At 39.2% G+C, this 19,976-nt stretch overlaps 1 protein-coding gene across 1 annotated transcript in view; it reads left to right on the forward strand.

The window, feature by feature from the left end:
- COL19A1 (collagen type XIX alpha 1 chain) overlaps window positions 1–19,976 on the forward strand; it is a 337,557-nt gene that overhangs the window by 302,380 nt on the left and 15,201 nt on the right. Inside the window, exons 42-48 of the mRNA XM_063707696.1 lie at window positions 4,418–4,462; window positions 8,237–8,281; window positions 8,386–8,448; window positions 12,621–12,656; window positions 12,789–12,833; window positions 15,830–16,000; window positions 18,085–18,151. Of these exons, the coding sequence (XP_063563766.1) occupies window positions 4,418–4,462; window positions 8,237–8,281; window positions 8,386–8,448; window positions 12,621–12,656; window positions 12,789–12,833; window positions 15,830–16,000; window positions 18,085–18,151 (472 nt within the window). The remainder of the gene's footprint in view (window positions 1–4,417; window positions 4,463–8,236; window positions 8,282–8,385; window positions 8,449–12,620; window positions 12,657–12,788; window positions 12,834–15,829; window positions 16,001–18,084; window positions 18,152–19,976) is intronic.

Raw genomic sequence — 19,976 nt, forward strand, 5'->3', positions numbered from 1 at the left:
GTTAGGGATATATAAAGGAACAAAACAGACAAAAATGTATGTACTCATGGGACCTACATTCTAGCAAAAGGATATAGAAACTAAAAGAATAAACATTTTAAAATTACATCTTATTGTTGGGGCTATGGAAAGAAAGAAAAAGTAGAATGGGTTAAGGAGGATCAGGAGTGCTGAGGGGGTAGGAGGGCAGTATCTGAGCAAAGACCTGAAGGAGGTGAGAGGGAGAGCCAAGTCCCCTCCAGTCTGGAGGAATAATGTTCCAGGAAGAGGAAACAGCAGGTCTAAAGAGCCTGAGACATAAGATTTCCTGATATATCCAAAGAGACCAGGGGGGGGAGTGAGGAGATAGTCGTAGGAGATGAGGTCAGAGAGGTGGGGGTGGAGGTGGGAAGTGGCCTTGTCATGTAGAGCAGTACTACTCAATGTATAGCCGGTGGAGAACCAGTGCCAGTCTGCAGACCGTTTGTTATGGGTTCGGTGGCAAGGTTAGTATGGAGCCTGAGAGTAAGCACCTAAAAACATGTCCAGTAATTTGTCTAAAATTGTCTAGCAAGCATGTGATGGTAGAATTATCTTTGTTCATGATATGTTAGAAAATAAATAAAAGATTGCTTTTTTACCACAGGAAGTTTGAGAAACACTAATAAAAAGGCTTAACAGCCATTGTAAGGCCTTTATCTTTCAATCTTTGTAAAATGCAGAGCCAACGGTGATTTCTGAGTAGTGGCATGAGGGAACTTGCAGCCAGAGGGTTGCAAGGGTGGAAGTAGGGAAGCCAGTCAGAAGATGTCCAGTAATCCAGGTGCCAGTTGATGTTGGCTCAGATCAGAGCAGAAACAGTGGAGACAGTGAGAATGCCTGGATTTGGATATATTTTGAAGGTAGCACTGATAGGATTTTCAGATTGATTGGATTATTAGAGAATAAAGAGGAGTCAAACACGACCTTCAGTTCTATGACCTGAGCAGTTTGCAAAATAGGGCGGACATCATCTGAAATGAGGACAGCTATGAGCAAGGCCTATTTTGAAGGGGTGGAATTATCAGGAGTTTAATTTTGTACATGAGACCAAATTTGGAGATATCTGTTAGACAGCAAAGTGAAGGTATTGAGTAGGCAGTCTGATATAAAAGTAAGGAATGTGGAAAAGAAGTCTAAGTGGAGATATAAATTTGGCTGTTCTAAGCATAGAGATGCTGTTGTAAAGCAGAAGACTGGATAAGATTACCAAGGGAATGCCAATAGAGTTTTTAGAAACAGAAGAGTCAAGGATTGAGCCCCAAGGCCCTCCAGTATTAGGAGATCAAGAAAAGGAGGAAGGAGCAAGGAAGACTAAGAAGTAACCAGCGAGGTACGAGGAAAACTTGGTATCCTACAATCCAAGAGAGAATAATGAATCAAAGGGAAAGGAGTGATCTCCTGTCTCAAATACTGCAGATAGGTCAAGTAGAATGGAGATGGGGCCAGGTAGAATGGTCAAGTATTGAACATTGGATTTAGCAATGTAGAGGTCATGGATGACCTTGACCAGAGAAATTATTATTTCACTATATGGTAGGAGCAACCGTGGACTTGAATGGGTTTAAGAGAGAACGAGGAAAAAAAATAGAGTCAGCAAGTCGGTATAAATAATGCTGACAGAGTTTTGCTGCAAATGATAGTGAATAAATAGGCCAGAGGCGGCTAGAGGAAGTAGGGTTGAGGTTTTATAAGATAGATTTTGAAGATAATAAAAATATCTGACTGCTTATATGCTAAAGGAGTGACTCAGTAGAGAGGGGGAAGATGGGGATGATGATGCTGGAGAGAAAGGAGAGAGTGCTGGACCAATGTCTTTAAGTAGCCTAGAGGGAAGGGGACCTAGTGCATATGTGGAGGGTTTGGCTTCAGAGAGGATAGTTTATCTACAGTAAAAGGGGAGAAAGCAGAGTATGGGGAGAGAGGCTGATAGGTGGGAAGATGTATTGGATGGAGTCTACAAAAGTTGTTTTCTGATTGCTTAAATTTTCTCAGATAAAGAGGAAGCAAGGCCATTAATCCAAGAGCAAGGTAGGGTAAGAGGTTGGGGAGAAGGTCCTCTAGGAAAGAGAGAGGGTTCAGGGACCACAGAAGTGTGATGACTGCTCAGCCCTAAGGACCCTCTTGAGGTTCATGGTCATGAACTGAAGTGAGACCTCTCAACAAGGCTATGTGTGCTGGCAGGGCACAGTGGCTCACACCTGTTATCCCAGCAGTTTGGGAGGCCAAGGCGGGCAGATCACCTGAGGTCAGGAGTTCAAGACCAGCCTGGCCAACGTGGTGAAACCCCATCTCCACCAAAAATTAGCCAAGCGTGGTGGCAGGCACCTGTAATCCTAGCTACTCAGGAGGCTGAGGCAGGAGAATCACTTGAACCCAGGAGGCAGAGGTTGCAGTGAGCCGAGATCGTGCCATTGTACTTCGGCCTGGGTGATAGAGCCAGACTCCGTCTCAAAAAAAAAACAAAAAAAAAAAACAGGACTACATGTGCTTTTCCAGCCATGTTCAGACATTCAGGTAAAGACACAGAATAGGAGGGGAGTTGGATTTCAACAATGTTCTGCTTTTGACGGTGAGTACTGGACGGAAGAATGGGAAAAGACCCTTACTGTCTTATTGGCATACACAAGGGAATGATTCTAACAAGTAACCATGGAATTTTAACTAGGCAAGAAAGAGGGAGAGGCCATTTAGGGAGTGAAAGATAACAAATTTGTACCATCAATGGATTAGGGTTTAGGGGTTCAAGGTACTCAAAGAGTGAATTAGAATGATGTGGAATGGTGGTCCAAAGTTGGAACACATGAAATTGAGATTATGGATGGGCAGCAAATATTTTTATTGACAAAGTGTCAGGTGTAACTATGAAAATAAGAGGCAAGTTCATTCGAGGATAGTGGTTAAGGGATGAGAGGCATGAGACATGCAAATATTTCATTGAATGAAAAGTTCTAGTATATTAATTTTAAAAATGAAAATTTTGTAATTCAAAAGGAACAGAGGGAAATTGATGTGTATTGCCTGTTTATGCCCTTTACCCATTTTTCTATCAGTTATTTTTTTCTTTTTGATGATGGCTATGCTTCATATGTTAAAGACATTACTTCTATCTCATGTGTTGGAGTTTTCATTTTTATGTTTAATCTTATTGTAAATATAACCTTAATGTAGTCAAATCTAACACTATATTTCTTTATGATTTCTTGTTTTGGTTTTATGCACAAAATGATTTCTACTTTTATTTTCAACCAAAATCAGAATGTCACTAATATATTCTTTGAGCTCTTTTATAATGTATATTATTTTATTTTTATATAAATCTATGTGGAATTCATATGGGATATAATGTAAAGAGAAGAATCAAACTTTTTTCAATGAAATTATCCAATTATTAGAACTGTTGGTTAAATAAAATCCTATTATAAATGCCGATCTGTTTCTGATATTTCTGTTATAGTATTTTGATATGCTGCTTAATCTTATGCCAATATTCCATTATAGCTTTATTTATTATATGTTTAAATGTTGGTATTACTAGTATCTCTTTATTATTATTCTTTTAATTTTTTTATCCTCTCAGTTATTATCCCAAGTAAACTTTAGTATCATTTGATCACACTGCAATTTTGTAAGAATTGCATTAAATTTATAAATTAGTTTAGTTAGCAATGACACCTTTACAACATTGTCTTGCTCTCCAAGAACAGAGCATATCTCGTCATTCATTAAATCAAGTCTTTTATGTCCCTGAGTAAAGTTTTTTAAATTCAGTTTCTGCCCCCAAAAATTGCCATTTTATTATCCCATATATATAGTCGTTAGTATTTTTAGCATTGTCAGCTTTATCTAAAATATCACATTGGCTCTTAAAAAGGAGTTGAGTCACTCTGTTGTTCAGAGCAATTCAAGGGATCTTCTAATTGGCCAAATGAGAACTACAAATCATTAGTTGTAGGTCATTTTATTCTAACTCTATATCCAATGAGACAAGGATAGGAGAAGCTTTTTGGAAGACACTCAAAGTGCTTAATCTTTTAAGCAAGAGTAATGATCTTTTGAACATGTAGAATAAAAATATTGACTAATTTTAGCTATAAGTATGTAAGGGTACATTAAAATAGATCACAGAAATGATAATATCTATGCTTGCTTTCATTAAAACTATTATTTACTTTAATTTTATGGAAAATAAAAAAGCTGTAACAAGTTCAGTTGTCAATTAGCTACTCAGTTTGCTATTTTTCCATCTACACACTAGCTTCACCCCATCTAATATCAATAACACTTATCAGATCCAAAGGAAAGCTTTACCAAATCCAAATTATTATTTGAGAATTAATTTCATAACTAAAGACTTCATTGATGTCATTAAAGTAGCAATGTTTTTAAATCCCAACAGGGAGATCGAGGCCCAGCAGGTCCCCCAGGAATAGCAGGGATGTCGGTGAGTTCAGATTACTTCACATCATTTTCACAGGTAAACGGTTCTATCTCCATGATACACCTGTGGCCAGGGATCAAGACAGGCAGGAGAGCATACCATAACTCCCATGGCATTAGGTTCCTGACAATTCTAGTTTCATAAATAATGCCACCTGTATTTTCCACCTCCACAATCCTCTATTTCTTTTGTTTTGTTTTGTTTTTTGTCCTCTTTTATTTTCTTCCCAAGTCACTTTCATGGAGGGGAGAGGAAACACAGTTACTATACATTAATTTATGAGCACAGCTTTGGAAAGTTTATTGTGTTTCTCTATTCTTGTCATATTTCAAGGTTTCTCAGTCTTCAAAAGACAGAGTTCTTATCCTCAGGCATGTACTTCAAGTTCCTTGTATTAATGCAGTCTGCCTGAGTTATTCCTTAGCCCAGTGGTATTAGCAGAGCTTTATTGCTGCTAATGTTTCCTCGTAAACTAGCCCTTCAATCCTCTCAATCATTTTTGTTGCTCTCTGGTGTCAAATGTTTTAATCTCATCAAGGCCTTTTCAAATGAATAGGAAGTGTTCCAGGAAAGGTTGAAACTATTTCTCTGAGCCCTAGAGATCATTCTGATCTTCATTCGTGATGCTCTAATTAAAATTTTATGGTCACGCTTTATGAATAAGAGGCCATTTATCCTCTTGCTAGGTGCTCCTGCAGGGCAGGTCCAGGATAACATTACAGGAAAGTCAATGGAAACCATAGGCTTGTATCACAAGAATATAAGAAAGATAAGATAAGATAAAGGCCCTACAGTCACCACCCACAGTCACCCACCGAGATCTACTGACACCCAACACCACCCAAAGCCCTGCTCATCTCCCACTGCCATCCCACAAAGTGCTCAGAACCACTCTACTTCACTCCATTAACTTCTAACAACACAAAATAGAGCCCCATCCATCATCTGCATCCTTCGTAGATGATGACATTCCCTTACTTAGCCATTATAGATCAAGTCAAATATTTGTATGACTGTAAAAGTAGCATGAAAATATCTTCTTTGGAAAGCTCTTCCAAATTTTTTATAAAAGGAAGTATTCTTGAAAGTTGACTACACACTTAATTCTATTCCCTCACTACTGCCTCACTCACAGCCATTCCCAGCAACATATTTGGAAATCAGTTTCTGGAAGTGTCCTTAGAGAACCTTTACAACCTGTTCCTCTTATACTCACATCCTGTGATTTGAATTTTTGTTTCCTTCTGATAAAATAAAGCCTAGTTTTTTTCATTGTGTTCACCCAGGTGTGTCTACAAATTACATTTTGCTATTACCCTAAATTAAGCTTATCTTCTAGGAAAAAATACTGGCCACCGTTGAAAGTATTTAAAAGATGTGCAACAGTGGCCACAGGCAATCCAAATGAGAAATTCCAAATATGTTTTTCAAAGAGGAAGCATTATTGAGATAAGGGGCTAGCCTGCCACTTAGTTGGATGTCTAAGATCTGATATATTTACTAAAAAAGCAGTTTTCATATGTCATAATTAAAAACATTAACTGGCTAGGCACAGTGGACTCATACATGCAATCCCAGCACTCTGGGAGGCCAAGATGGGCAGAACACTTGAGCCCGGGAGTTAGAGACCAACCTGGGAAACATGGCAAAACTCTTGTCTGTGCAAAAAGTGCAAAAATTAGCTGGGCACCTTTAGTCCCAACTGCTTGGAGGCTGAGGTGGGAGGATCACTTGAGCATGGGAGGCAAAGGTTGCAGTGAGCTGAGATCGTGTCACTGCACTCCAGACTGGGCAACAGAGCAAGACCCTGTCTCAAAAAATAAAATAAAATAAAAGCATTGACTGACAATTACATAAATAAGAAAGGGTAAAAATTTATATACTACAAGCATGTTCAGTTAAAGATGCATGTTAGATTTTTATAACTGGCCCTTCTGTGGCTCAGAAGATAAAATAGTTAAAAGAATCTAGAAATAGACAATGATGATGGCTAGATGACAGTGTGAATGCACTTAGTGCCACTTAAGTGTGCACTTAAAAATGGTTTAGAGGGTAAACTTTAGGTTATGTATATTTTACCATGATAAAAAATTTTTTTCGAAAAATGGTGATTGTTCTAGTTGAAGCAGGGCTGGGGCCTGCCCACACAGAGACACTGGTAACTCAGCTGATTACCAAGGGGACCCGATCCTGCTCTTCCTAGAATGGACCAGTCTATCCGTTTCCAGTAGATTCAGGGCCAACCAGGGATTTCCCCTAGAGCTTCTTTCTTTGCCTTTCTCTGAGGATGGCGTGTGGGTTTACAGGAGGAAGTGCCTGTGAGTTCTGGTCGTGGGGTGGGGCCTCCGGTCAGCCTGCTCTCCCCCGGATGCTCTGAGTTCTCCACTGGTCCTACCTGACCTTAGGAATGACTTCCATCAATGTCCCTTATCTCTTTGTCTCAGATCTCAAGGCCCGAGCCCTCCATACCCGCCATGTCCCACAATAAGACCCTTCAGGTCATTGGCCTTCTCAGCTCTAACACATCTTCCCACTCAGGCCCCCAACAACTTCAGCACAGGCAAGCTGTGGGGACCCAGGGATGCTCTCTCTAACTTCTGCCTGCCTAGCTTTGCCATTCAGCACCGTATCTCCACCTATGGAGGGATCTCCTTCCAGAATTCTAAGCAGCAAGTTGGAAAAAGCCCATTTCTTTTCATATTTCTCCAAAACCTACTTGGCTTTCTCAGGTCTCAGCCCCACCACACCTACATCCTACGTCGTCTATCTTTCCCAGCCACATTAGACCAAGGGACAGGAGGTGGTTCCTTCTCAGAGGCAACCAAGCCTTGCCTGCACACTCAGGCCTTGTGTGCTTCCAGTCTCCACTGGACTGTCTGCCCCTCTCGTCCCTCGCTGTGGTCTGTCTGCTCCAGGATCGGTCATCCAAGCCATGGTGTAGTGACACAAACTTATCTGTTTCTTTTCCTGTCAACAAAACGTGGCTTTTCAAATCAAACATGATTTTTTCAGGTTGTCATACTATGAACTTAAAAGCCCTCTTGTGAATCTCAAAGCCTAGAAAAAAACTTATTTGATGCTTTGTGCCCATTTCTCCACTCCCAAAGTAAAGAAGAGCTGCCAGGAAAATAAGCACAAGAGGGATGTCCAATAATGATGATACTTTGGGCTAATATTTTCAAAAATATTCTCCTCTCCTACTCTCCACCATCCACACAAATATGTATTCAAAGAACTGCACCCCGGTCTGAAACTTATGGCCTGCCGAGTTGACTGTATATTCCCCAGTCTCTGTCCCCTTAGAAATGCCACTTTATTTATTTATTTATTTATTTATTTGTTTGTTTGTTTATTTATTTATTTATTGAGATGGAGTCTCACTCCGTCACCCAGGCTGGAGTGAAATGTCATGATCTCAGCTCACTGCAACCTCCGCCTCCTGGGTTCAAGTGATTCTCCTGCCTCAGGCTCCCGAGTAGCTGGGATTACAGGCACGTCCCACCATGCCTGGGTAATTTTTGTATTATTTTTAGTAGAGACAGGGTTTCGCCACGTTGGCCAGGCTAGTCTTGAACTCCTGACCTCAAGTGATCCATCCACCTCAGCGTCCCAAAGTGCTGGGATTCCAGACGTGAGCCGCCACACCTGGCGAGAAATGCCACTGGAGAGCATCACCCTTGGGAGCACTTTAAACTCACTTGGGGTTGGGGGAAGAGAAGCATATGGTGTCGTTCAGCAATTTGGCTCCTAACATTTCTCTTCAATTTGCCTTGCCAGGGGAAACCTGGTGCCCCAGGGCCTCCAGGAGTTCCAGGGGAACCGGTGAGTTGGCAGTTCCTTTCATGACAGTTGTACTTGTGTTGTACTTGCATGCAGTTTTAAAACATTTGTTGGCAATTAATTTGTGTCTGTGGATGTGTTTATAGGGTGAGAGAGGACCTGTTGGAGATATAGGTTTCCCTGGACCAGAAGGACCCTCAGGAAAGCCAGTAAGTACTTCTCACTACTTAAAATATGCCATCTAGAGAAATGCTCTAACATTATCTCCTCATCTACCACCTCAGAAATTCTGAGATTTGAATAAGCAGTTTCCAAGGAGTAAGAAGAATGTGCAGATGGATTTTTGATGGCAAGGGCATGAGTTCTTATTGAGTTCCCTAGATCTGTGTGTGGTATCTTTATGTCTTAAACAGTGTTGAAAATGGTGAGAGTTTTAAGTGTCAGGAAATCTGACTCATCATTTCTTAAGCCTAATGTTCTCAACAGACTTAAAGAAAATATAATGGCCTGTCACGTCCTAAAGTATAAAGAAACCAAAGACTTATAGATATAATACCTGTATGTTAAACCAAATCCTAAAGTAGAAGTTATTTTCTCAAATTTCCTCCTTTGTATACAGGCCTTGTTTTCTTACACTTTCATAAATCACTACTGGTGAATGTCTCATCCCCTTGTGTCCTAAAAGAGCTCTTGGTTACTGATCTGTGGTATTGATGTGACATTGTAACAATCATTCTGACTAATCCAGTTCCACATAAATTCATCTAGTCACTGCTATTTGCTAAGAACGTGCTGGGCCCTTAGGGAGGGGATCTAAGATGAATAAGACAGACCTCACTCTCAGAGTTATCCTTTACAGAAGGTCACTGCTGATTTGTTTGCTGTGGTGTGTACGGGAAAGAAGTCGAGGTGAACAAACAGTGCAAAATTCAGGAAGACAGTTTGGCACCTCTGTGAAACCTTCAGGGTTGGTGGCCACCATTTCCTCAGAGAAGACATGAAAAAAATGTAATCTAGAGTCAGGAAGATCTGGGTCTGAATTATGGTTCAAAGGATTTTATGAGTCACTTAAGTGCCATGACATGTGGAAAGCATTTCCAGTGCCTGGCTATGGGAGGTACTCAATAATATTAGTTTCATTCCCTGCCTCCTCTTACCTCCTCATTCCCATCCCCTGCAGGGCATATCATTAAAGCCTGCCACTGAGTTCCCAGGAGATTATGCAAAAAGCAATTTGTTCATCACCAAATATTTCTTGAGCACCTCCTACATACTAGGCACTGTTCTAGGTGGTAACAACTCATAGCTTTTGCATTCTAATATAGGAAAACAGATAAAAACAACACACACACACACAGAGTTTCAAGTAGAAGAAGGTATAAGTAGAGTAAAGCTCTGGAATATTATTCAAATAGTGGGCTCAGAGAAGATTTGCCTGCAATTTGAGCAGAAACCTGCATAAAGTGAGAAGTCAAGCCATGGGAAGGTCAGAGGACCATTGTTTCAGGAAAAAGAAATGGCTAGGAGAGAAGTGAGCCTGATGGGGTCCAGGACCTCATCAAAAGGCATGAAGTCAAGAATGAACGAAGTGAAGGAAGAGTTGGAAAGATACAGAGGGAGATGTAGGCAGTGGCCAGACCATGAAGAACTTCCAAGCCAGGGAATGAAGTTTGGATTTCATTTGAAATATGATGGAAAACCACTGGAGCTTTTGTAGCAAATAATGAAAATGATTGAACATTTTGAGGATCACTCTGATATTGTGTGGAGAGTAGGCTGTAGGGAGTGGGGTAGAGGAAGACAGAACAGTAAGAAAACATCACCATCATCTCCACGAGAAGTAATGACAGTGGAAACAGCCATGAGTAGAGGAACTTAGGATGTACATTGAAGAGAGAGCCAGCAAGCAACAAAACTTGCTGATAGACTAATCTAGAGAAGTGTGAGGGAAAGAGACCAATCACAGCTGTGGTGTAGGGACTGAGCAACTATGTGAGAGTGCTGCTGTTTGGTGAAATGGGGCAGACTGAAGGTAGGTGGGTTTGGGAGGGAGAGCCAAGAGTTCTGTTTTGGACATGTTCATGTTGAAGCACTAGTAGGTATTCAGGTGGAGATGTCAAGTACACAGTGGAGACTTAGGAGAGGCCAGGATTGGTGAGACCAATTAGGGTATCTAAACCTGAGCCTGGAAAAGTGAAGTCACTGTGGATAGGAAGGGAAGAGAGCCCTTCAACTGTTAGGAAGACAACCCAACAAAGAAGGCTATGAAACTGCAGCCAGAGAGACAGGAAGAAAATCGGGCAAGTGAGGTTTCCTGGATGTCAAGTGAACTGTTTTAAGAGAAAGGAGAAAGCAGTAAGGAGTGATCAACATACAGGTAAGTAATATGAGGGCTGATAATTCTCTACTGCATCAGAAACGTAGAGGTCATTGGTGGGAGAGATCACCACATGTTAGTATCTTGGTAAGAATGATCCAGTTGAGAGAGGAAAATTTGATGACACAGGAGAGTGAAGACTACTTTGAGTAGAACTGGTATACTCACAAGTGGGAATTGGTCTTAACTAGGAACAGGGGCAGTTCACCCTTCCTAACTGTGAAGTGTGGGGGTGCCAAAGTTGGGGTGCAAATCCATGAAGATTGACGCAACTGGTGGAGGGATGGTGAGAGGGGTCTCTTTTGTTTGTTAGTGAAAGAAGAATGGAGGTTGTCCAAGTGTGAGGAGTGGGGAGGTGATGCTGAAGTTTGGAAGAGACAGGAAAATGTGTGAAAGAGTACTTTTGGAAAGATAGAAAGGGAGTCAAATTGGGAAATACAGAGGGATGACCTGGTAATGCTGAGGGTGCTGCTTGCAATCTGCTGTTGAACATTTGGGTTGGAACAAGCGAGCAAAGATACGTGGTTTTCTTCAGCCAATCAGCTGCTCAGATGCAGATGTGAGGTAGGCAGAATGTACCCAGGAAAGGGGCTCTGCCAGATGAATGAGATGAGGGTAGAGAGGAGCAAATACGTATGAGTTATTGTAAAAATCTCTGAAAGCAGGGCTGCCCTGTGGATAGAAAGTAACACCTTCCTATACAAAAGAGAACACTGATGATAGTCTTTGATAAATTACTGGAGACAAAAAACAGGTTATAGGGTTACTTATTTTCTTATATTGTTACCAAAAACATGAACTACACTTTTACTCTAGATTTATCTTCTTTTGTTCAAGTAACACAGCTGTTTCTTTCACATCCTCTCCTTAATCAGCTTTATCCTTGTTTCTTGTGTGTTTGAATGTAATAAATTCTTTGAACCATACACTTCAGGTAACGTGTTCTTATTTAACGTACTCTCAATAATTCCCAGGATGTTTCAGAAAGGTTGGCGAACTATGGTTGGGTTGTCAACTGTGACAGATTTCAGCGTAATTTATAGCAGTGAAAACACGCAGTTCTTTGCAGTTCCATCCCACAGAATCCATTCCAGCACAATAAAAGTCCCTTGGGCTTTTAGAGGAGCATGTCCATGCAATTGCCTGCTGGCTAAGAAATCATGTTCCTCACCTTGATCTTCCTCTTCAAATCAGATCTCAAAAACACACTTGCTGTTGGGCCCTGGGTATTTGATTTGACCTCAAATACTTTTCCTTCTTATATCTCCCAGCCAATAGTTCTCTCAGTCTTATAAATCTTTAAGCAGGACTAGGCTTCATTATCACTTCTAGAACTCCCTTTTAAAGTTCAAGAAACTTCCAGTTTTCTAATAAAAAGTGACTAACACTGTCAAAAACCATGATTATACATTTCTTGCTTTTCTTTCATATTTCCAACTGAAAAATAACAATTGTTCTCTGACTGACAGTTTATTTCATAGTAGGATCATGCTCTGGCCATGTTATGAAATTTCCCCAGCAGCAACTGAGACCATTTACTGAGAATGATACTCTGTGCTGGAAAACCTGTTAGAAGGTAACAAAAATGCCATACTCCAGCCACCTATGCCATGAGGCACCTTCTTATTTCTCAGGATGACCTAACAGAAGAATAAGAAAGGAAAATAATCTTTGTTGACTATTTATAGAGGACCATGCATTTTTCATGTTATTTCACTTAATTCTTAGTTTTAAGGTTATTTATTTTCCTCACTAGTGAAGAGATTGATGCTATTGAGGTTAAGTAAATTGCCCAAAAAGGTTAATGGGACTAGTAAGTGACAGTGTCAGAATCCGAACTCAGGACTGTCAGATTCTATTTATTTGTTTTCCATTTTACCACCTTTCTTTACCAAGCTCTCAGTAGACATATAATTAAGGAACTGTCCTCGAAACCTTATGCTTTTGTTGTGTTTAACTATGTTAATGCAGAATTAGAAATATTAATCCTTTTTTTCTTTATAGGGAATAAATGGAAAAGATGGAATACCAGGTGCTCAGGTATGGGAAATATGATTTAAAATAAAAGTTATAATGCATACTGCATCCAGAATACCTACCAACATTTATATCAATCAGACTGATGAAAAATCTTGGCAAGGAGTGATTTTCAAGTTGACATCTGTTTTTCAGGGCATCATGGGTAAGCCTGGAGACAGAGGCCCCAAAGGAGAACGTGTATGTATATTACTATTGTGATTGTTATTCAAGTCTGTCTGTTACAACTGTCCCATCATTTGAGTTACACAATTATGTGTGTAGAGCCCTGCAAATCACCAAATATATAAAGGCTAGGGTGTAGGTGATCAAAGATCTCTACCAGACATTAAATATGACAACGGACTCAGAGCAAGTTATATGGTACATCTATGTAGTTGGCCTTTGTACACAGCCAAGTATACTTTGCTATTTAAATTTGGAAAGCTTTTATTATCCTCCTGTCTCAGACATATATCTCTACTATAACCATCACCCATGTTCTTTTTATCTAGAGTAAGGTTTCTCAACCTCAGCACTGTGATTATTCAGGGGCAGATAATTGTTGTGGTTGGCTGTTTTGGAGTTGTAAAATGCTTAGCAGCATCCCTGGCCTTCATCCACTAGATGCAGTAGCGCCACCATCCCTCCAATTGTGACAACCAAAAGTGTCTCCAGACATCACCAAATGTCTCCTGGGAAGCAAAATCACTGCAATTGAGAATTACTGACATACAGAAAAACTAAGTAGAGTAAAGAAGGTGGTGTGAGGGGTTAGAGAAATGGAAAGTGTAACTGAAAGTATAGTGAAGTTACTAGTAATGCCAATTATGTTACATGGTTTTGTGTTGTTTGGAGCGTTAATGTCATTATTGCAATTTCTCTTTATTTCCTTTAATGAACCTCAACATTTTCTAGTAGAATTGATTTCTACTAGAATTAACTTCTACTAGAATTAATTTCCACTAGAATTAATAGAATTAATTTCTAGTAGAGTCATGCAACTGCAAGAAGTTACTCAAACATTGTTACTCAGTGTAATTCTATTAAGGGTTGCTATTGTATGTGAGTGTGGGCACATATGTTTGTATACTGGTGTCTAGTTTGCTAACTTTTATTTATCATTATACAAGTAATCCATAATAACTGAAGGAAATGTGAAAATACAGATGATGTAAATTTAAAAGGAAATAAATCTACCTTATCCCACTACACAGAGATAAGCACTGTGATATTTGTACATATTTCCAACTCTCTCACTCTAATACATAATATACACATATATTTATATGTATTAATATAAACATATACTTTTCCAAAAAGGAGCTTATGCTGTCTTGTAAGTGTCTTTTTTCACCTAACGATATATATTGATCTTTTCTTGTCTGTAAATGTAGATCTATATCTACCTTTTAATTGCTATATGTTATTCTACTATTTGACTATACCTTATTTCACTTACCTCGTCCGCTGGACATTTGGATTCCTTCTAGTTGTCATAATAATAAACATCACTACAATGAACATCTTTGTACCTAACTTATAAAATAATTTCAATATGTTAAATATTGCATTTATCTTGCACATGATCAGAGTATTAATCATTGATCAAAGTGTGCTAATATTTTTTCTAGTCATCTCAGAAATTTCTCCAAATGGGAGCTGGAGTGACAGACCTGTATGCAGATATATTTTTATAACTAAGACAGTAGCATTGATACTAGGCCCAACTGCTTTTATTTCTTTCTACATGGCTTATTTCCATATCTGATTCTATGATCACACAAATCTCTGTAACTGTTCATTTATTTCTGTTAATTTTTAAGTCAAGAGAAATTGAGTTTGCCCTTCTGCAGAGTAGTCATAGTTAAAAGAATAATATAATGAGATACAGGACCGCTTCAAGCATCATTCCGTCATATTTGGTGTGAGGATCACTTCCTGGAGTTATGCAACTGAATATTTGAAAATTTATGACTGAAGCAACTGCCATGATCTCTCTCTCTCTCTCTCTCATTCTCTCTTGCACAAACACATACAGTAGTAGACACATTCCAGGATAAAAAACAGCATCAAGCAAACTTCATATCACATTTAGGCACATCTAATATAATATTTTACTAATTAATTATGACATCTTATTCAACTGATTCTTGTTTTTTTTGTTTTGAGACAGAGTTTCTCTCTTGTTGCCCAGGCTAGAGTGCAATGGTGTGATCTCAACTCACCGCAACCTCCGCCTCCCGGGTTCAAGCGATTCTCCTGCCTCAGCCTCCTGAGTAGCTGGGATTACAGGCATGTGCCACCACGCCTGGCTAATTTTTTTGTATTTTTAGTAGAGACGGGGTTTCTCCATGTTGGTCAGGCTGGTCTCGAACTCCCGACCTCAGGTGATCTGCCCACCTCGGCCTCCCAAAGTGCTGTGATTACAGGCGTGAGCCACCGCGCCTGGCCCAGCTGATTCTTCCATAGTTCATTTATACTATCGAGTAAATGATGTCAGTGACATCCTCCCCCCAGTCACCTGCTTTGATCTTTTCAATGGTTCTCCCTTCTCACCTTCCTGTGGGTATCTATTTAGGGCACAGTGATCACACTCAACGTGCACACACACACAAACATGCACACACACACAAACATGCACACACATGCATACACGTGTAAAGCACAAATACAGAAAACAAACCTGAAGAGTCTAATAAAGCGCAAACAAACAGGGGAAAGCCAGGGGTGGGGAGAGCACGTGATTTAGGAGAGATTTTGAATGTCCTGAAGTTTTTTTAAGTGAAAAGTCTCAGTAATGAGATCCTCTTGGCAATCTTCCTTTATCATTGCAAAGGAGACCCAGACCTCAAGTGATAGCTGGTATTGACTCTCAAAACTGCCATCATCCTAGATGGGCAACCAAGTACACCTAACATTCTCTCTATCTTTTATGTATTAAGTACTGCCAAGGTGCCAGGCATTGCTCTGAGCACTTTACTTGGGTTAATCCATTTAGTTCTGAAAATCGCCCTATCTAATGGATACTATTAATATGCCCACTTTGTAGGAGAGGAGGCTAGGACACAGAGAATTTAAGTTATTTATACAAGGCCCAACAGCTAATAAGTGCCAGTATGAATCCAGAACTTTTGCTCTCAACTACAGCTGATGCTAGAAGAGATTATTCTTAGTTATTATTTTTTCCTTAACAGGGTGATCAGGGGATTCCAGGAGACAGAGGCTCACAAGGTGAACGGGGAAAACCAGGCCTTACAGGCATGAAGGGGGCCATCGGTCCTATGGGTCCACCAGGAAACAAGGGCTCCATGGGATCCCCTGGCCACCAAGGCCCTCCAGGCTCTCCAGGCATCCCTGGCATTCCGGTAAGTGGTGCTAAGACGCTTCAGGGCTCCTGGCTTGTACCGACCATGTATCCCTTTTACAATGAAAGCCATGATACTGCCTTTCAGATAAATAAAACAAACCTAAACTGGTCCCTGTGAGGGCAATAATAGCTATCATTTAAAGTTATGTGCCAGATCCTCTACTAAGCACTTACTATACATTACCTCATTTGATCTTCACAATCATTCTGGAAGGATTGGTGTCCTTTTCAGCCCAGTTTTATAAACACATAAAATGAGCATTAACTTACCCAAGATCACAGATTTATTAAGTGGGTCGGACCCAGGTCTGGATGGCTTCAAACCCATGCTTTTAACATACAGGTACTGTCTCTAATGTCTCCTTACACTACACAGAAACCACATATGCCTGTTTCATATTGCTATGAAACATGTCCATTTCATACTCTATTTTGTTGAATATCAGAACAACAAATCTGCCACGAGTAGTGCCTTGAAGTAGAAACCACTTAGGCCAAGAGTGTTTAGTAAAGGAAGCCCATATCTTTATTAATCCTCAAGAGGAGTGGTGAGTGGCTATTCTGCAGAGAAATTTAATCTGAAAATATCCATGTTAGGAAGAAAGGAGGGTCTTGAAGTGAAGTAGGGCAGTTAAAGACACTTTGTCCTCAGATAATCAACCGATACCAGATATAAAGCAAAACTGAGCATTCATACAATTTTCATACATCTATATTTCTGCCCACTGTCCTGAAACTCTACTTGAATAAAGCCTGTGTAACTTCACTCTTGGGGTTGTGTCAGTAATTGGTATTAGATGCATTAATTAAAGTTCACTAATGAAATAGAGCATTCTTGGAATTATTCTGTCCTACCGGAATCATCACTTTATAAGCCCATCACATTGGATTTTTTTTATTTTTATTTTTTGTCATTCTAAGTCAGTTTGTTGTTACAAATGAACTAGCACCATTATGTTAGGAAACCCCACAACAATACTATTATCACATATCTACACACAGACAGGATAGAGGAATTTTCAGTGAAGAGTGATGAGTAACCTACCCAAGAATGTTTATAATAAATTAAGGCTCACTATCTAAGTAGCCTCTGCTTCATTCTTAAATTCACATTGCATGGTGATTTTCCGTAGAGCTTCCAACTCTCTCATCTGACCATCTTCTGTTATGGTCTTTGTTCATGTATATATCTCAAAGTGGATAGTTGGCAATGGGGCTTATTGCCTTTGTCACAACCTCCAATCTTCATCATATTGTCTTTAATGCCACACATATACCCCTGGATAATAATCACCAACTATAAAGAGTAATAAAATACTTTGAAATTCTAACCATCAAGAAAAAAATAATAGCTCTTTTAAAAATATCAAGGCACTATAATAAAACATTACTGTTATAAATGTTAAATTCTTTGTCAAATGCATGTGGATTTACTTGTCAACAGGTGGAAAATTCAGCTCACACTATTTGCCTGCTTCCTTTTACCAGATCCCAATTAAAAAAAGAAAATTACTTAATACCTATATACTTGCAATGTGTAAATTACAGAATAAACTTTATGATGAAATGGGTAAAACTTGCTTTTATCCCATGAATACAACATTTTTGAAAATAATCCAGCATACTTGGAGTTCTGTTCCAGGTTGTCTTCCTTTGAAAATACATTATATCAATTAGATATTGACTTTGCCATCCAGGGATTGGTTAAAAGTTAAATTGTGGTTAGGGCTACTAACATCATGATTACACTTTTTAGATTATTTAACCTTATAAAATGAAGTCATAGGAATGTCTTCCCTAACTGTATAAAGCCATGTGTCTCCATTTAATAGGAAACCTGTTGATACCACTGGTTATGATCCCAGCCCATATCTTTTAAAGCAATTACACACTTCAACTTCTTCCCAGAATTTGGTCAAAGCAACAGATATTTATTGCCCAATATAATCAATTGCCAAAAGCATTTTTCTTGATAAATGCCTCTCTACAGAAGTTTCAAATAGGCAAGCCAACCCAATATTTCTATTCTTTATTCATTTGTGCTATGCTCTATTTTAACAACCGTTTTTTTTCCTTCTTCAGGCTGATGCAGTTTCATTTGAAGAAATAAAGAAGTATATTAATCAAGAGGTCCTAAGGATTTTTGAAGGTTAGATTTTCTTAATAACATTTTCAAATTTTTCGCTGATTCCCACCTCACACCTACTATGGGGAATCCCTCCAGCAACATTCTCGAAAGACGGCCACGCCACAAAAACCTTAAGGGGCAGCCCATTTTATGATGGGACAGCTCTTTGATGAAAATTCTTCTTTACACAAAGTTAACTTTTGCCTCCATGGAACTTCCTTTCATTATACCTGGTCTGTAAAACAACACAGGTAAAGTACCTGCTTGTACTCACATGACAGCCCTTTGAGTATTTTTCAATATCCCTCATACTCCTCCTTAGTTTTCTCTTTTATGGAGTAAATGTGTCTTGTCTAGCTCCTCCACTATTATCACCCCTGGGAAATGTTTGATTTATAAATGACTCTCATTTACCAAGGAATATTTTGACCAATGCAGAGTAGTGTCTTTTTATTTAGACCAAAGTCAGCAAACTGTACCCCCTAGCCAAAGCTATTGCCACCTGCTTTGTACAGCCTACAAACTGAGAATGGTTTTTGCTTTTTGGTGGGGAGCAGTGGGAATGAGTTATATTTTTAAATGGGTTTTAAAAATCAAAAGATATTTCGTGATATGTGAAAATTATCTGAAATTTGAATTTGTTTCCATAAATAAAGTATGCACATTCCTTTGCCTCTTTTCTCTGGCTGTTATCCCACTACAGCAACAGGACTGAGCAATTGTGACAATATGGTACATAAGGGCTTAAATATTTTCTATCTGGCCCTTGCAGAGAAAGTTCTGACCCCTGCTCTAGATACTTCAATAACTCATCCTAAGATGTATTGCTTTTTGGAAAAAAGCATCCATATTATTCTGTTAATTCATTACGAGTTTTCAGTTAACTAACAGCCCTGGATCTTCCTTATAAAAATATTTTTAAATGAGGTGTTTCTCATTATGGACTGTGTGTTTATTTTTTAAATCTAAGTGTGTGATCTTATGTTTCCTCTTATTAATTTCAAATCATTTTTGTTCATATCTTGTTCCAACCTGAAGATGTCTTTTGAAATGTTGTCTCTTGCAGAGCAGGTTGGCTGACCCTATAACTTTGTGTCATGCTAAATTTCATAAGCATGTCATCATTCTAGTTGTTGATAGAAATGTTGACTAAAAAAGCCAAGAGTCAAGGATTAGGTCTTTCTAAATGCCATGGGATTCTTTCTGTCCACTTGTAAATCATCTTCTAATCTATTGTTTAGTGAGCTCTGAATCCACTTCATTGTCCTAAAACTCACCCTACATTTCTTTGTCTATTTGCAAGGAATTGACAGTATCACATGATTTTGACAAATGGTTTGCTAAAATCAAGATTACTCTTCTGAACTGTAAGATTTAACAAATAAATCCATGTTGGATCTCATGGTTCCTACTTCCTTTGCTTAGCATCCATAAGCCAAAAATAGATTGTTGAATTTTTTAAGGAATAAGATTATAAGATGCCCCAAGTCGATCTTGACGCCATTGCTTCAAACACGGACTCAGCTCTTCTCCAAGGAGTCTTGATTATTTTAAATAATAATTAGCAGTAGAGACTGAAATCTTGGTGCTTGGATGCACGTTATCTTATTTTATATGAGAACTAGAAATACAGTAGAGTAACACTGGGACTTGTAGCTACTTTAATGACAAAACAGAAAAAAAATGGGGTTTTTTGTTGTTGTTGTTGTTTGGTTGGTTGGTTGGTTTTTGAGGAGTCTCATCTGTCACCCAGGCTGGAGTGCAATGATGCGATCTCAGCCCACAGCAACCTCTGCCTCCTGGGTTCAAGCGATTCTCCTGCCTCAGCCTCCAGAGTAGCTGAGAT

This window comes from Gorilla gorilla, chromosome 5 (genome assembly GCF_029281585.2).
Source record: "Gorilla gorilla gorilla isolate KB3781 chromosome 5, NHGRI_mGorGor1-v2.1_pri, whole genome shotgun sequence".
NCBI lineage: Eukaryota > Metazoa > Chordata > Mammalia > Primates > Hominidae > Gorilla > Gorilla gorilla.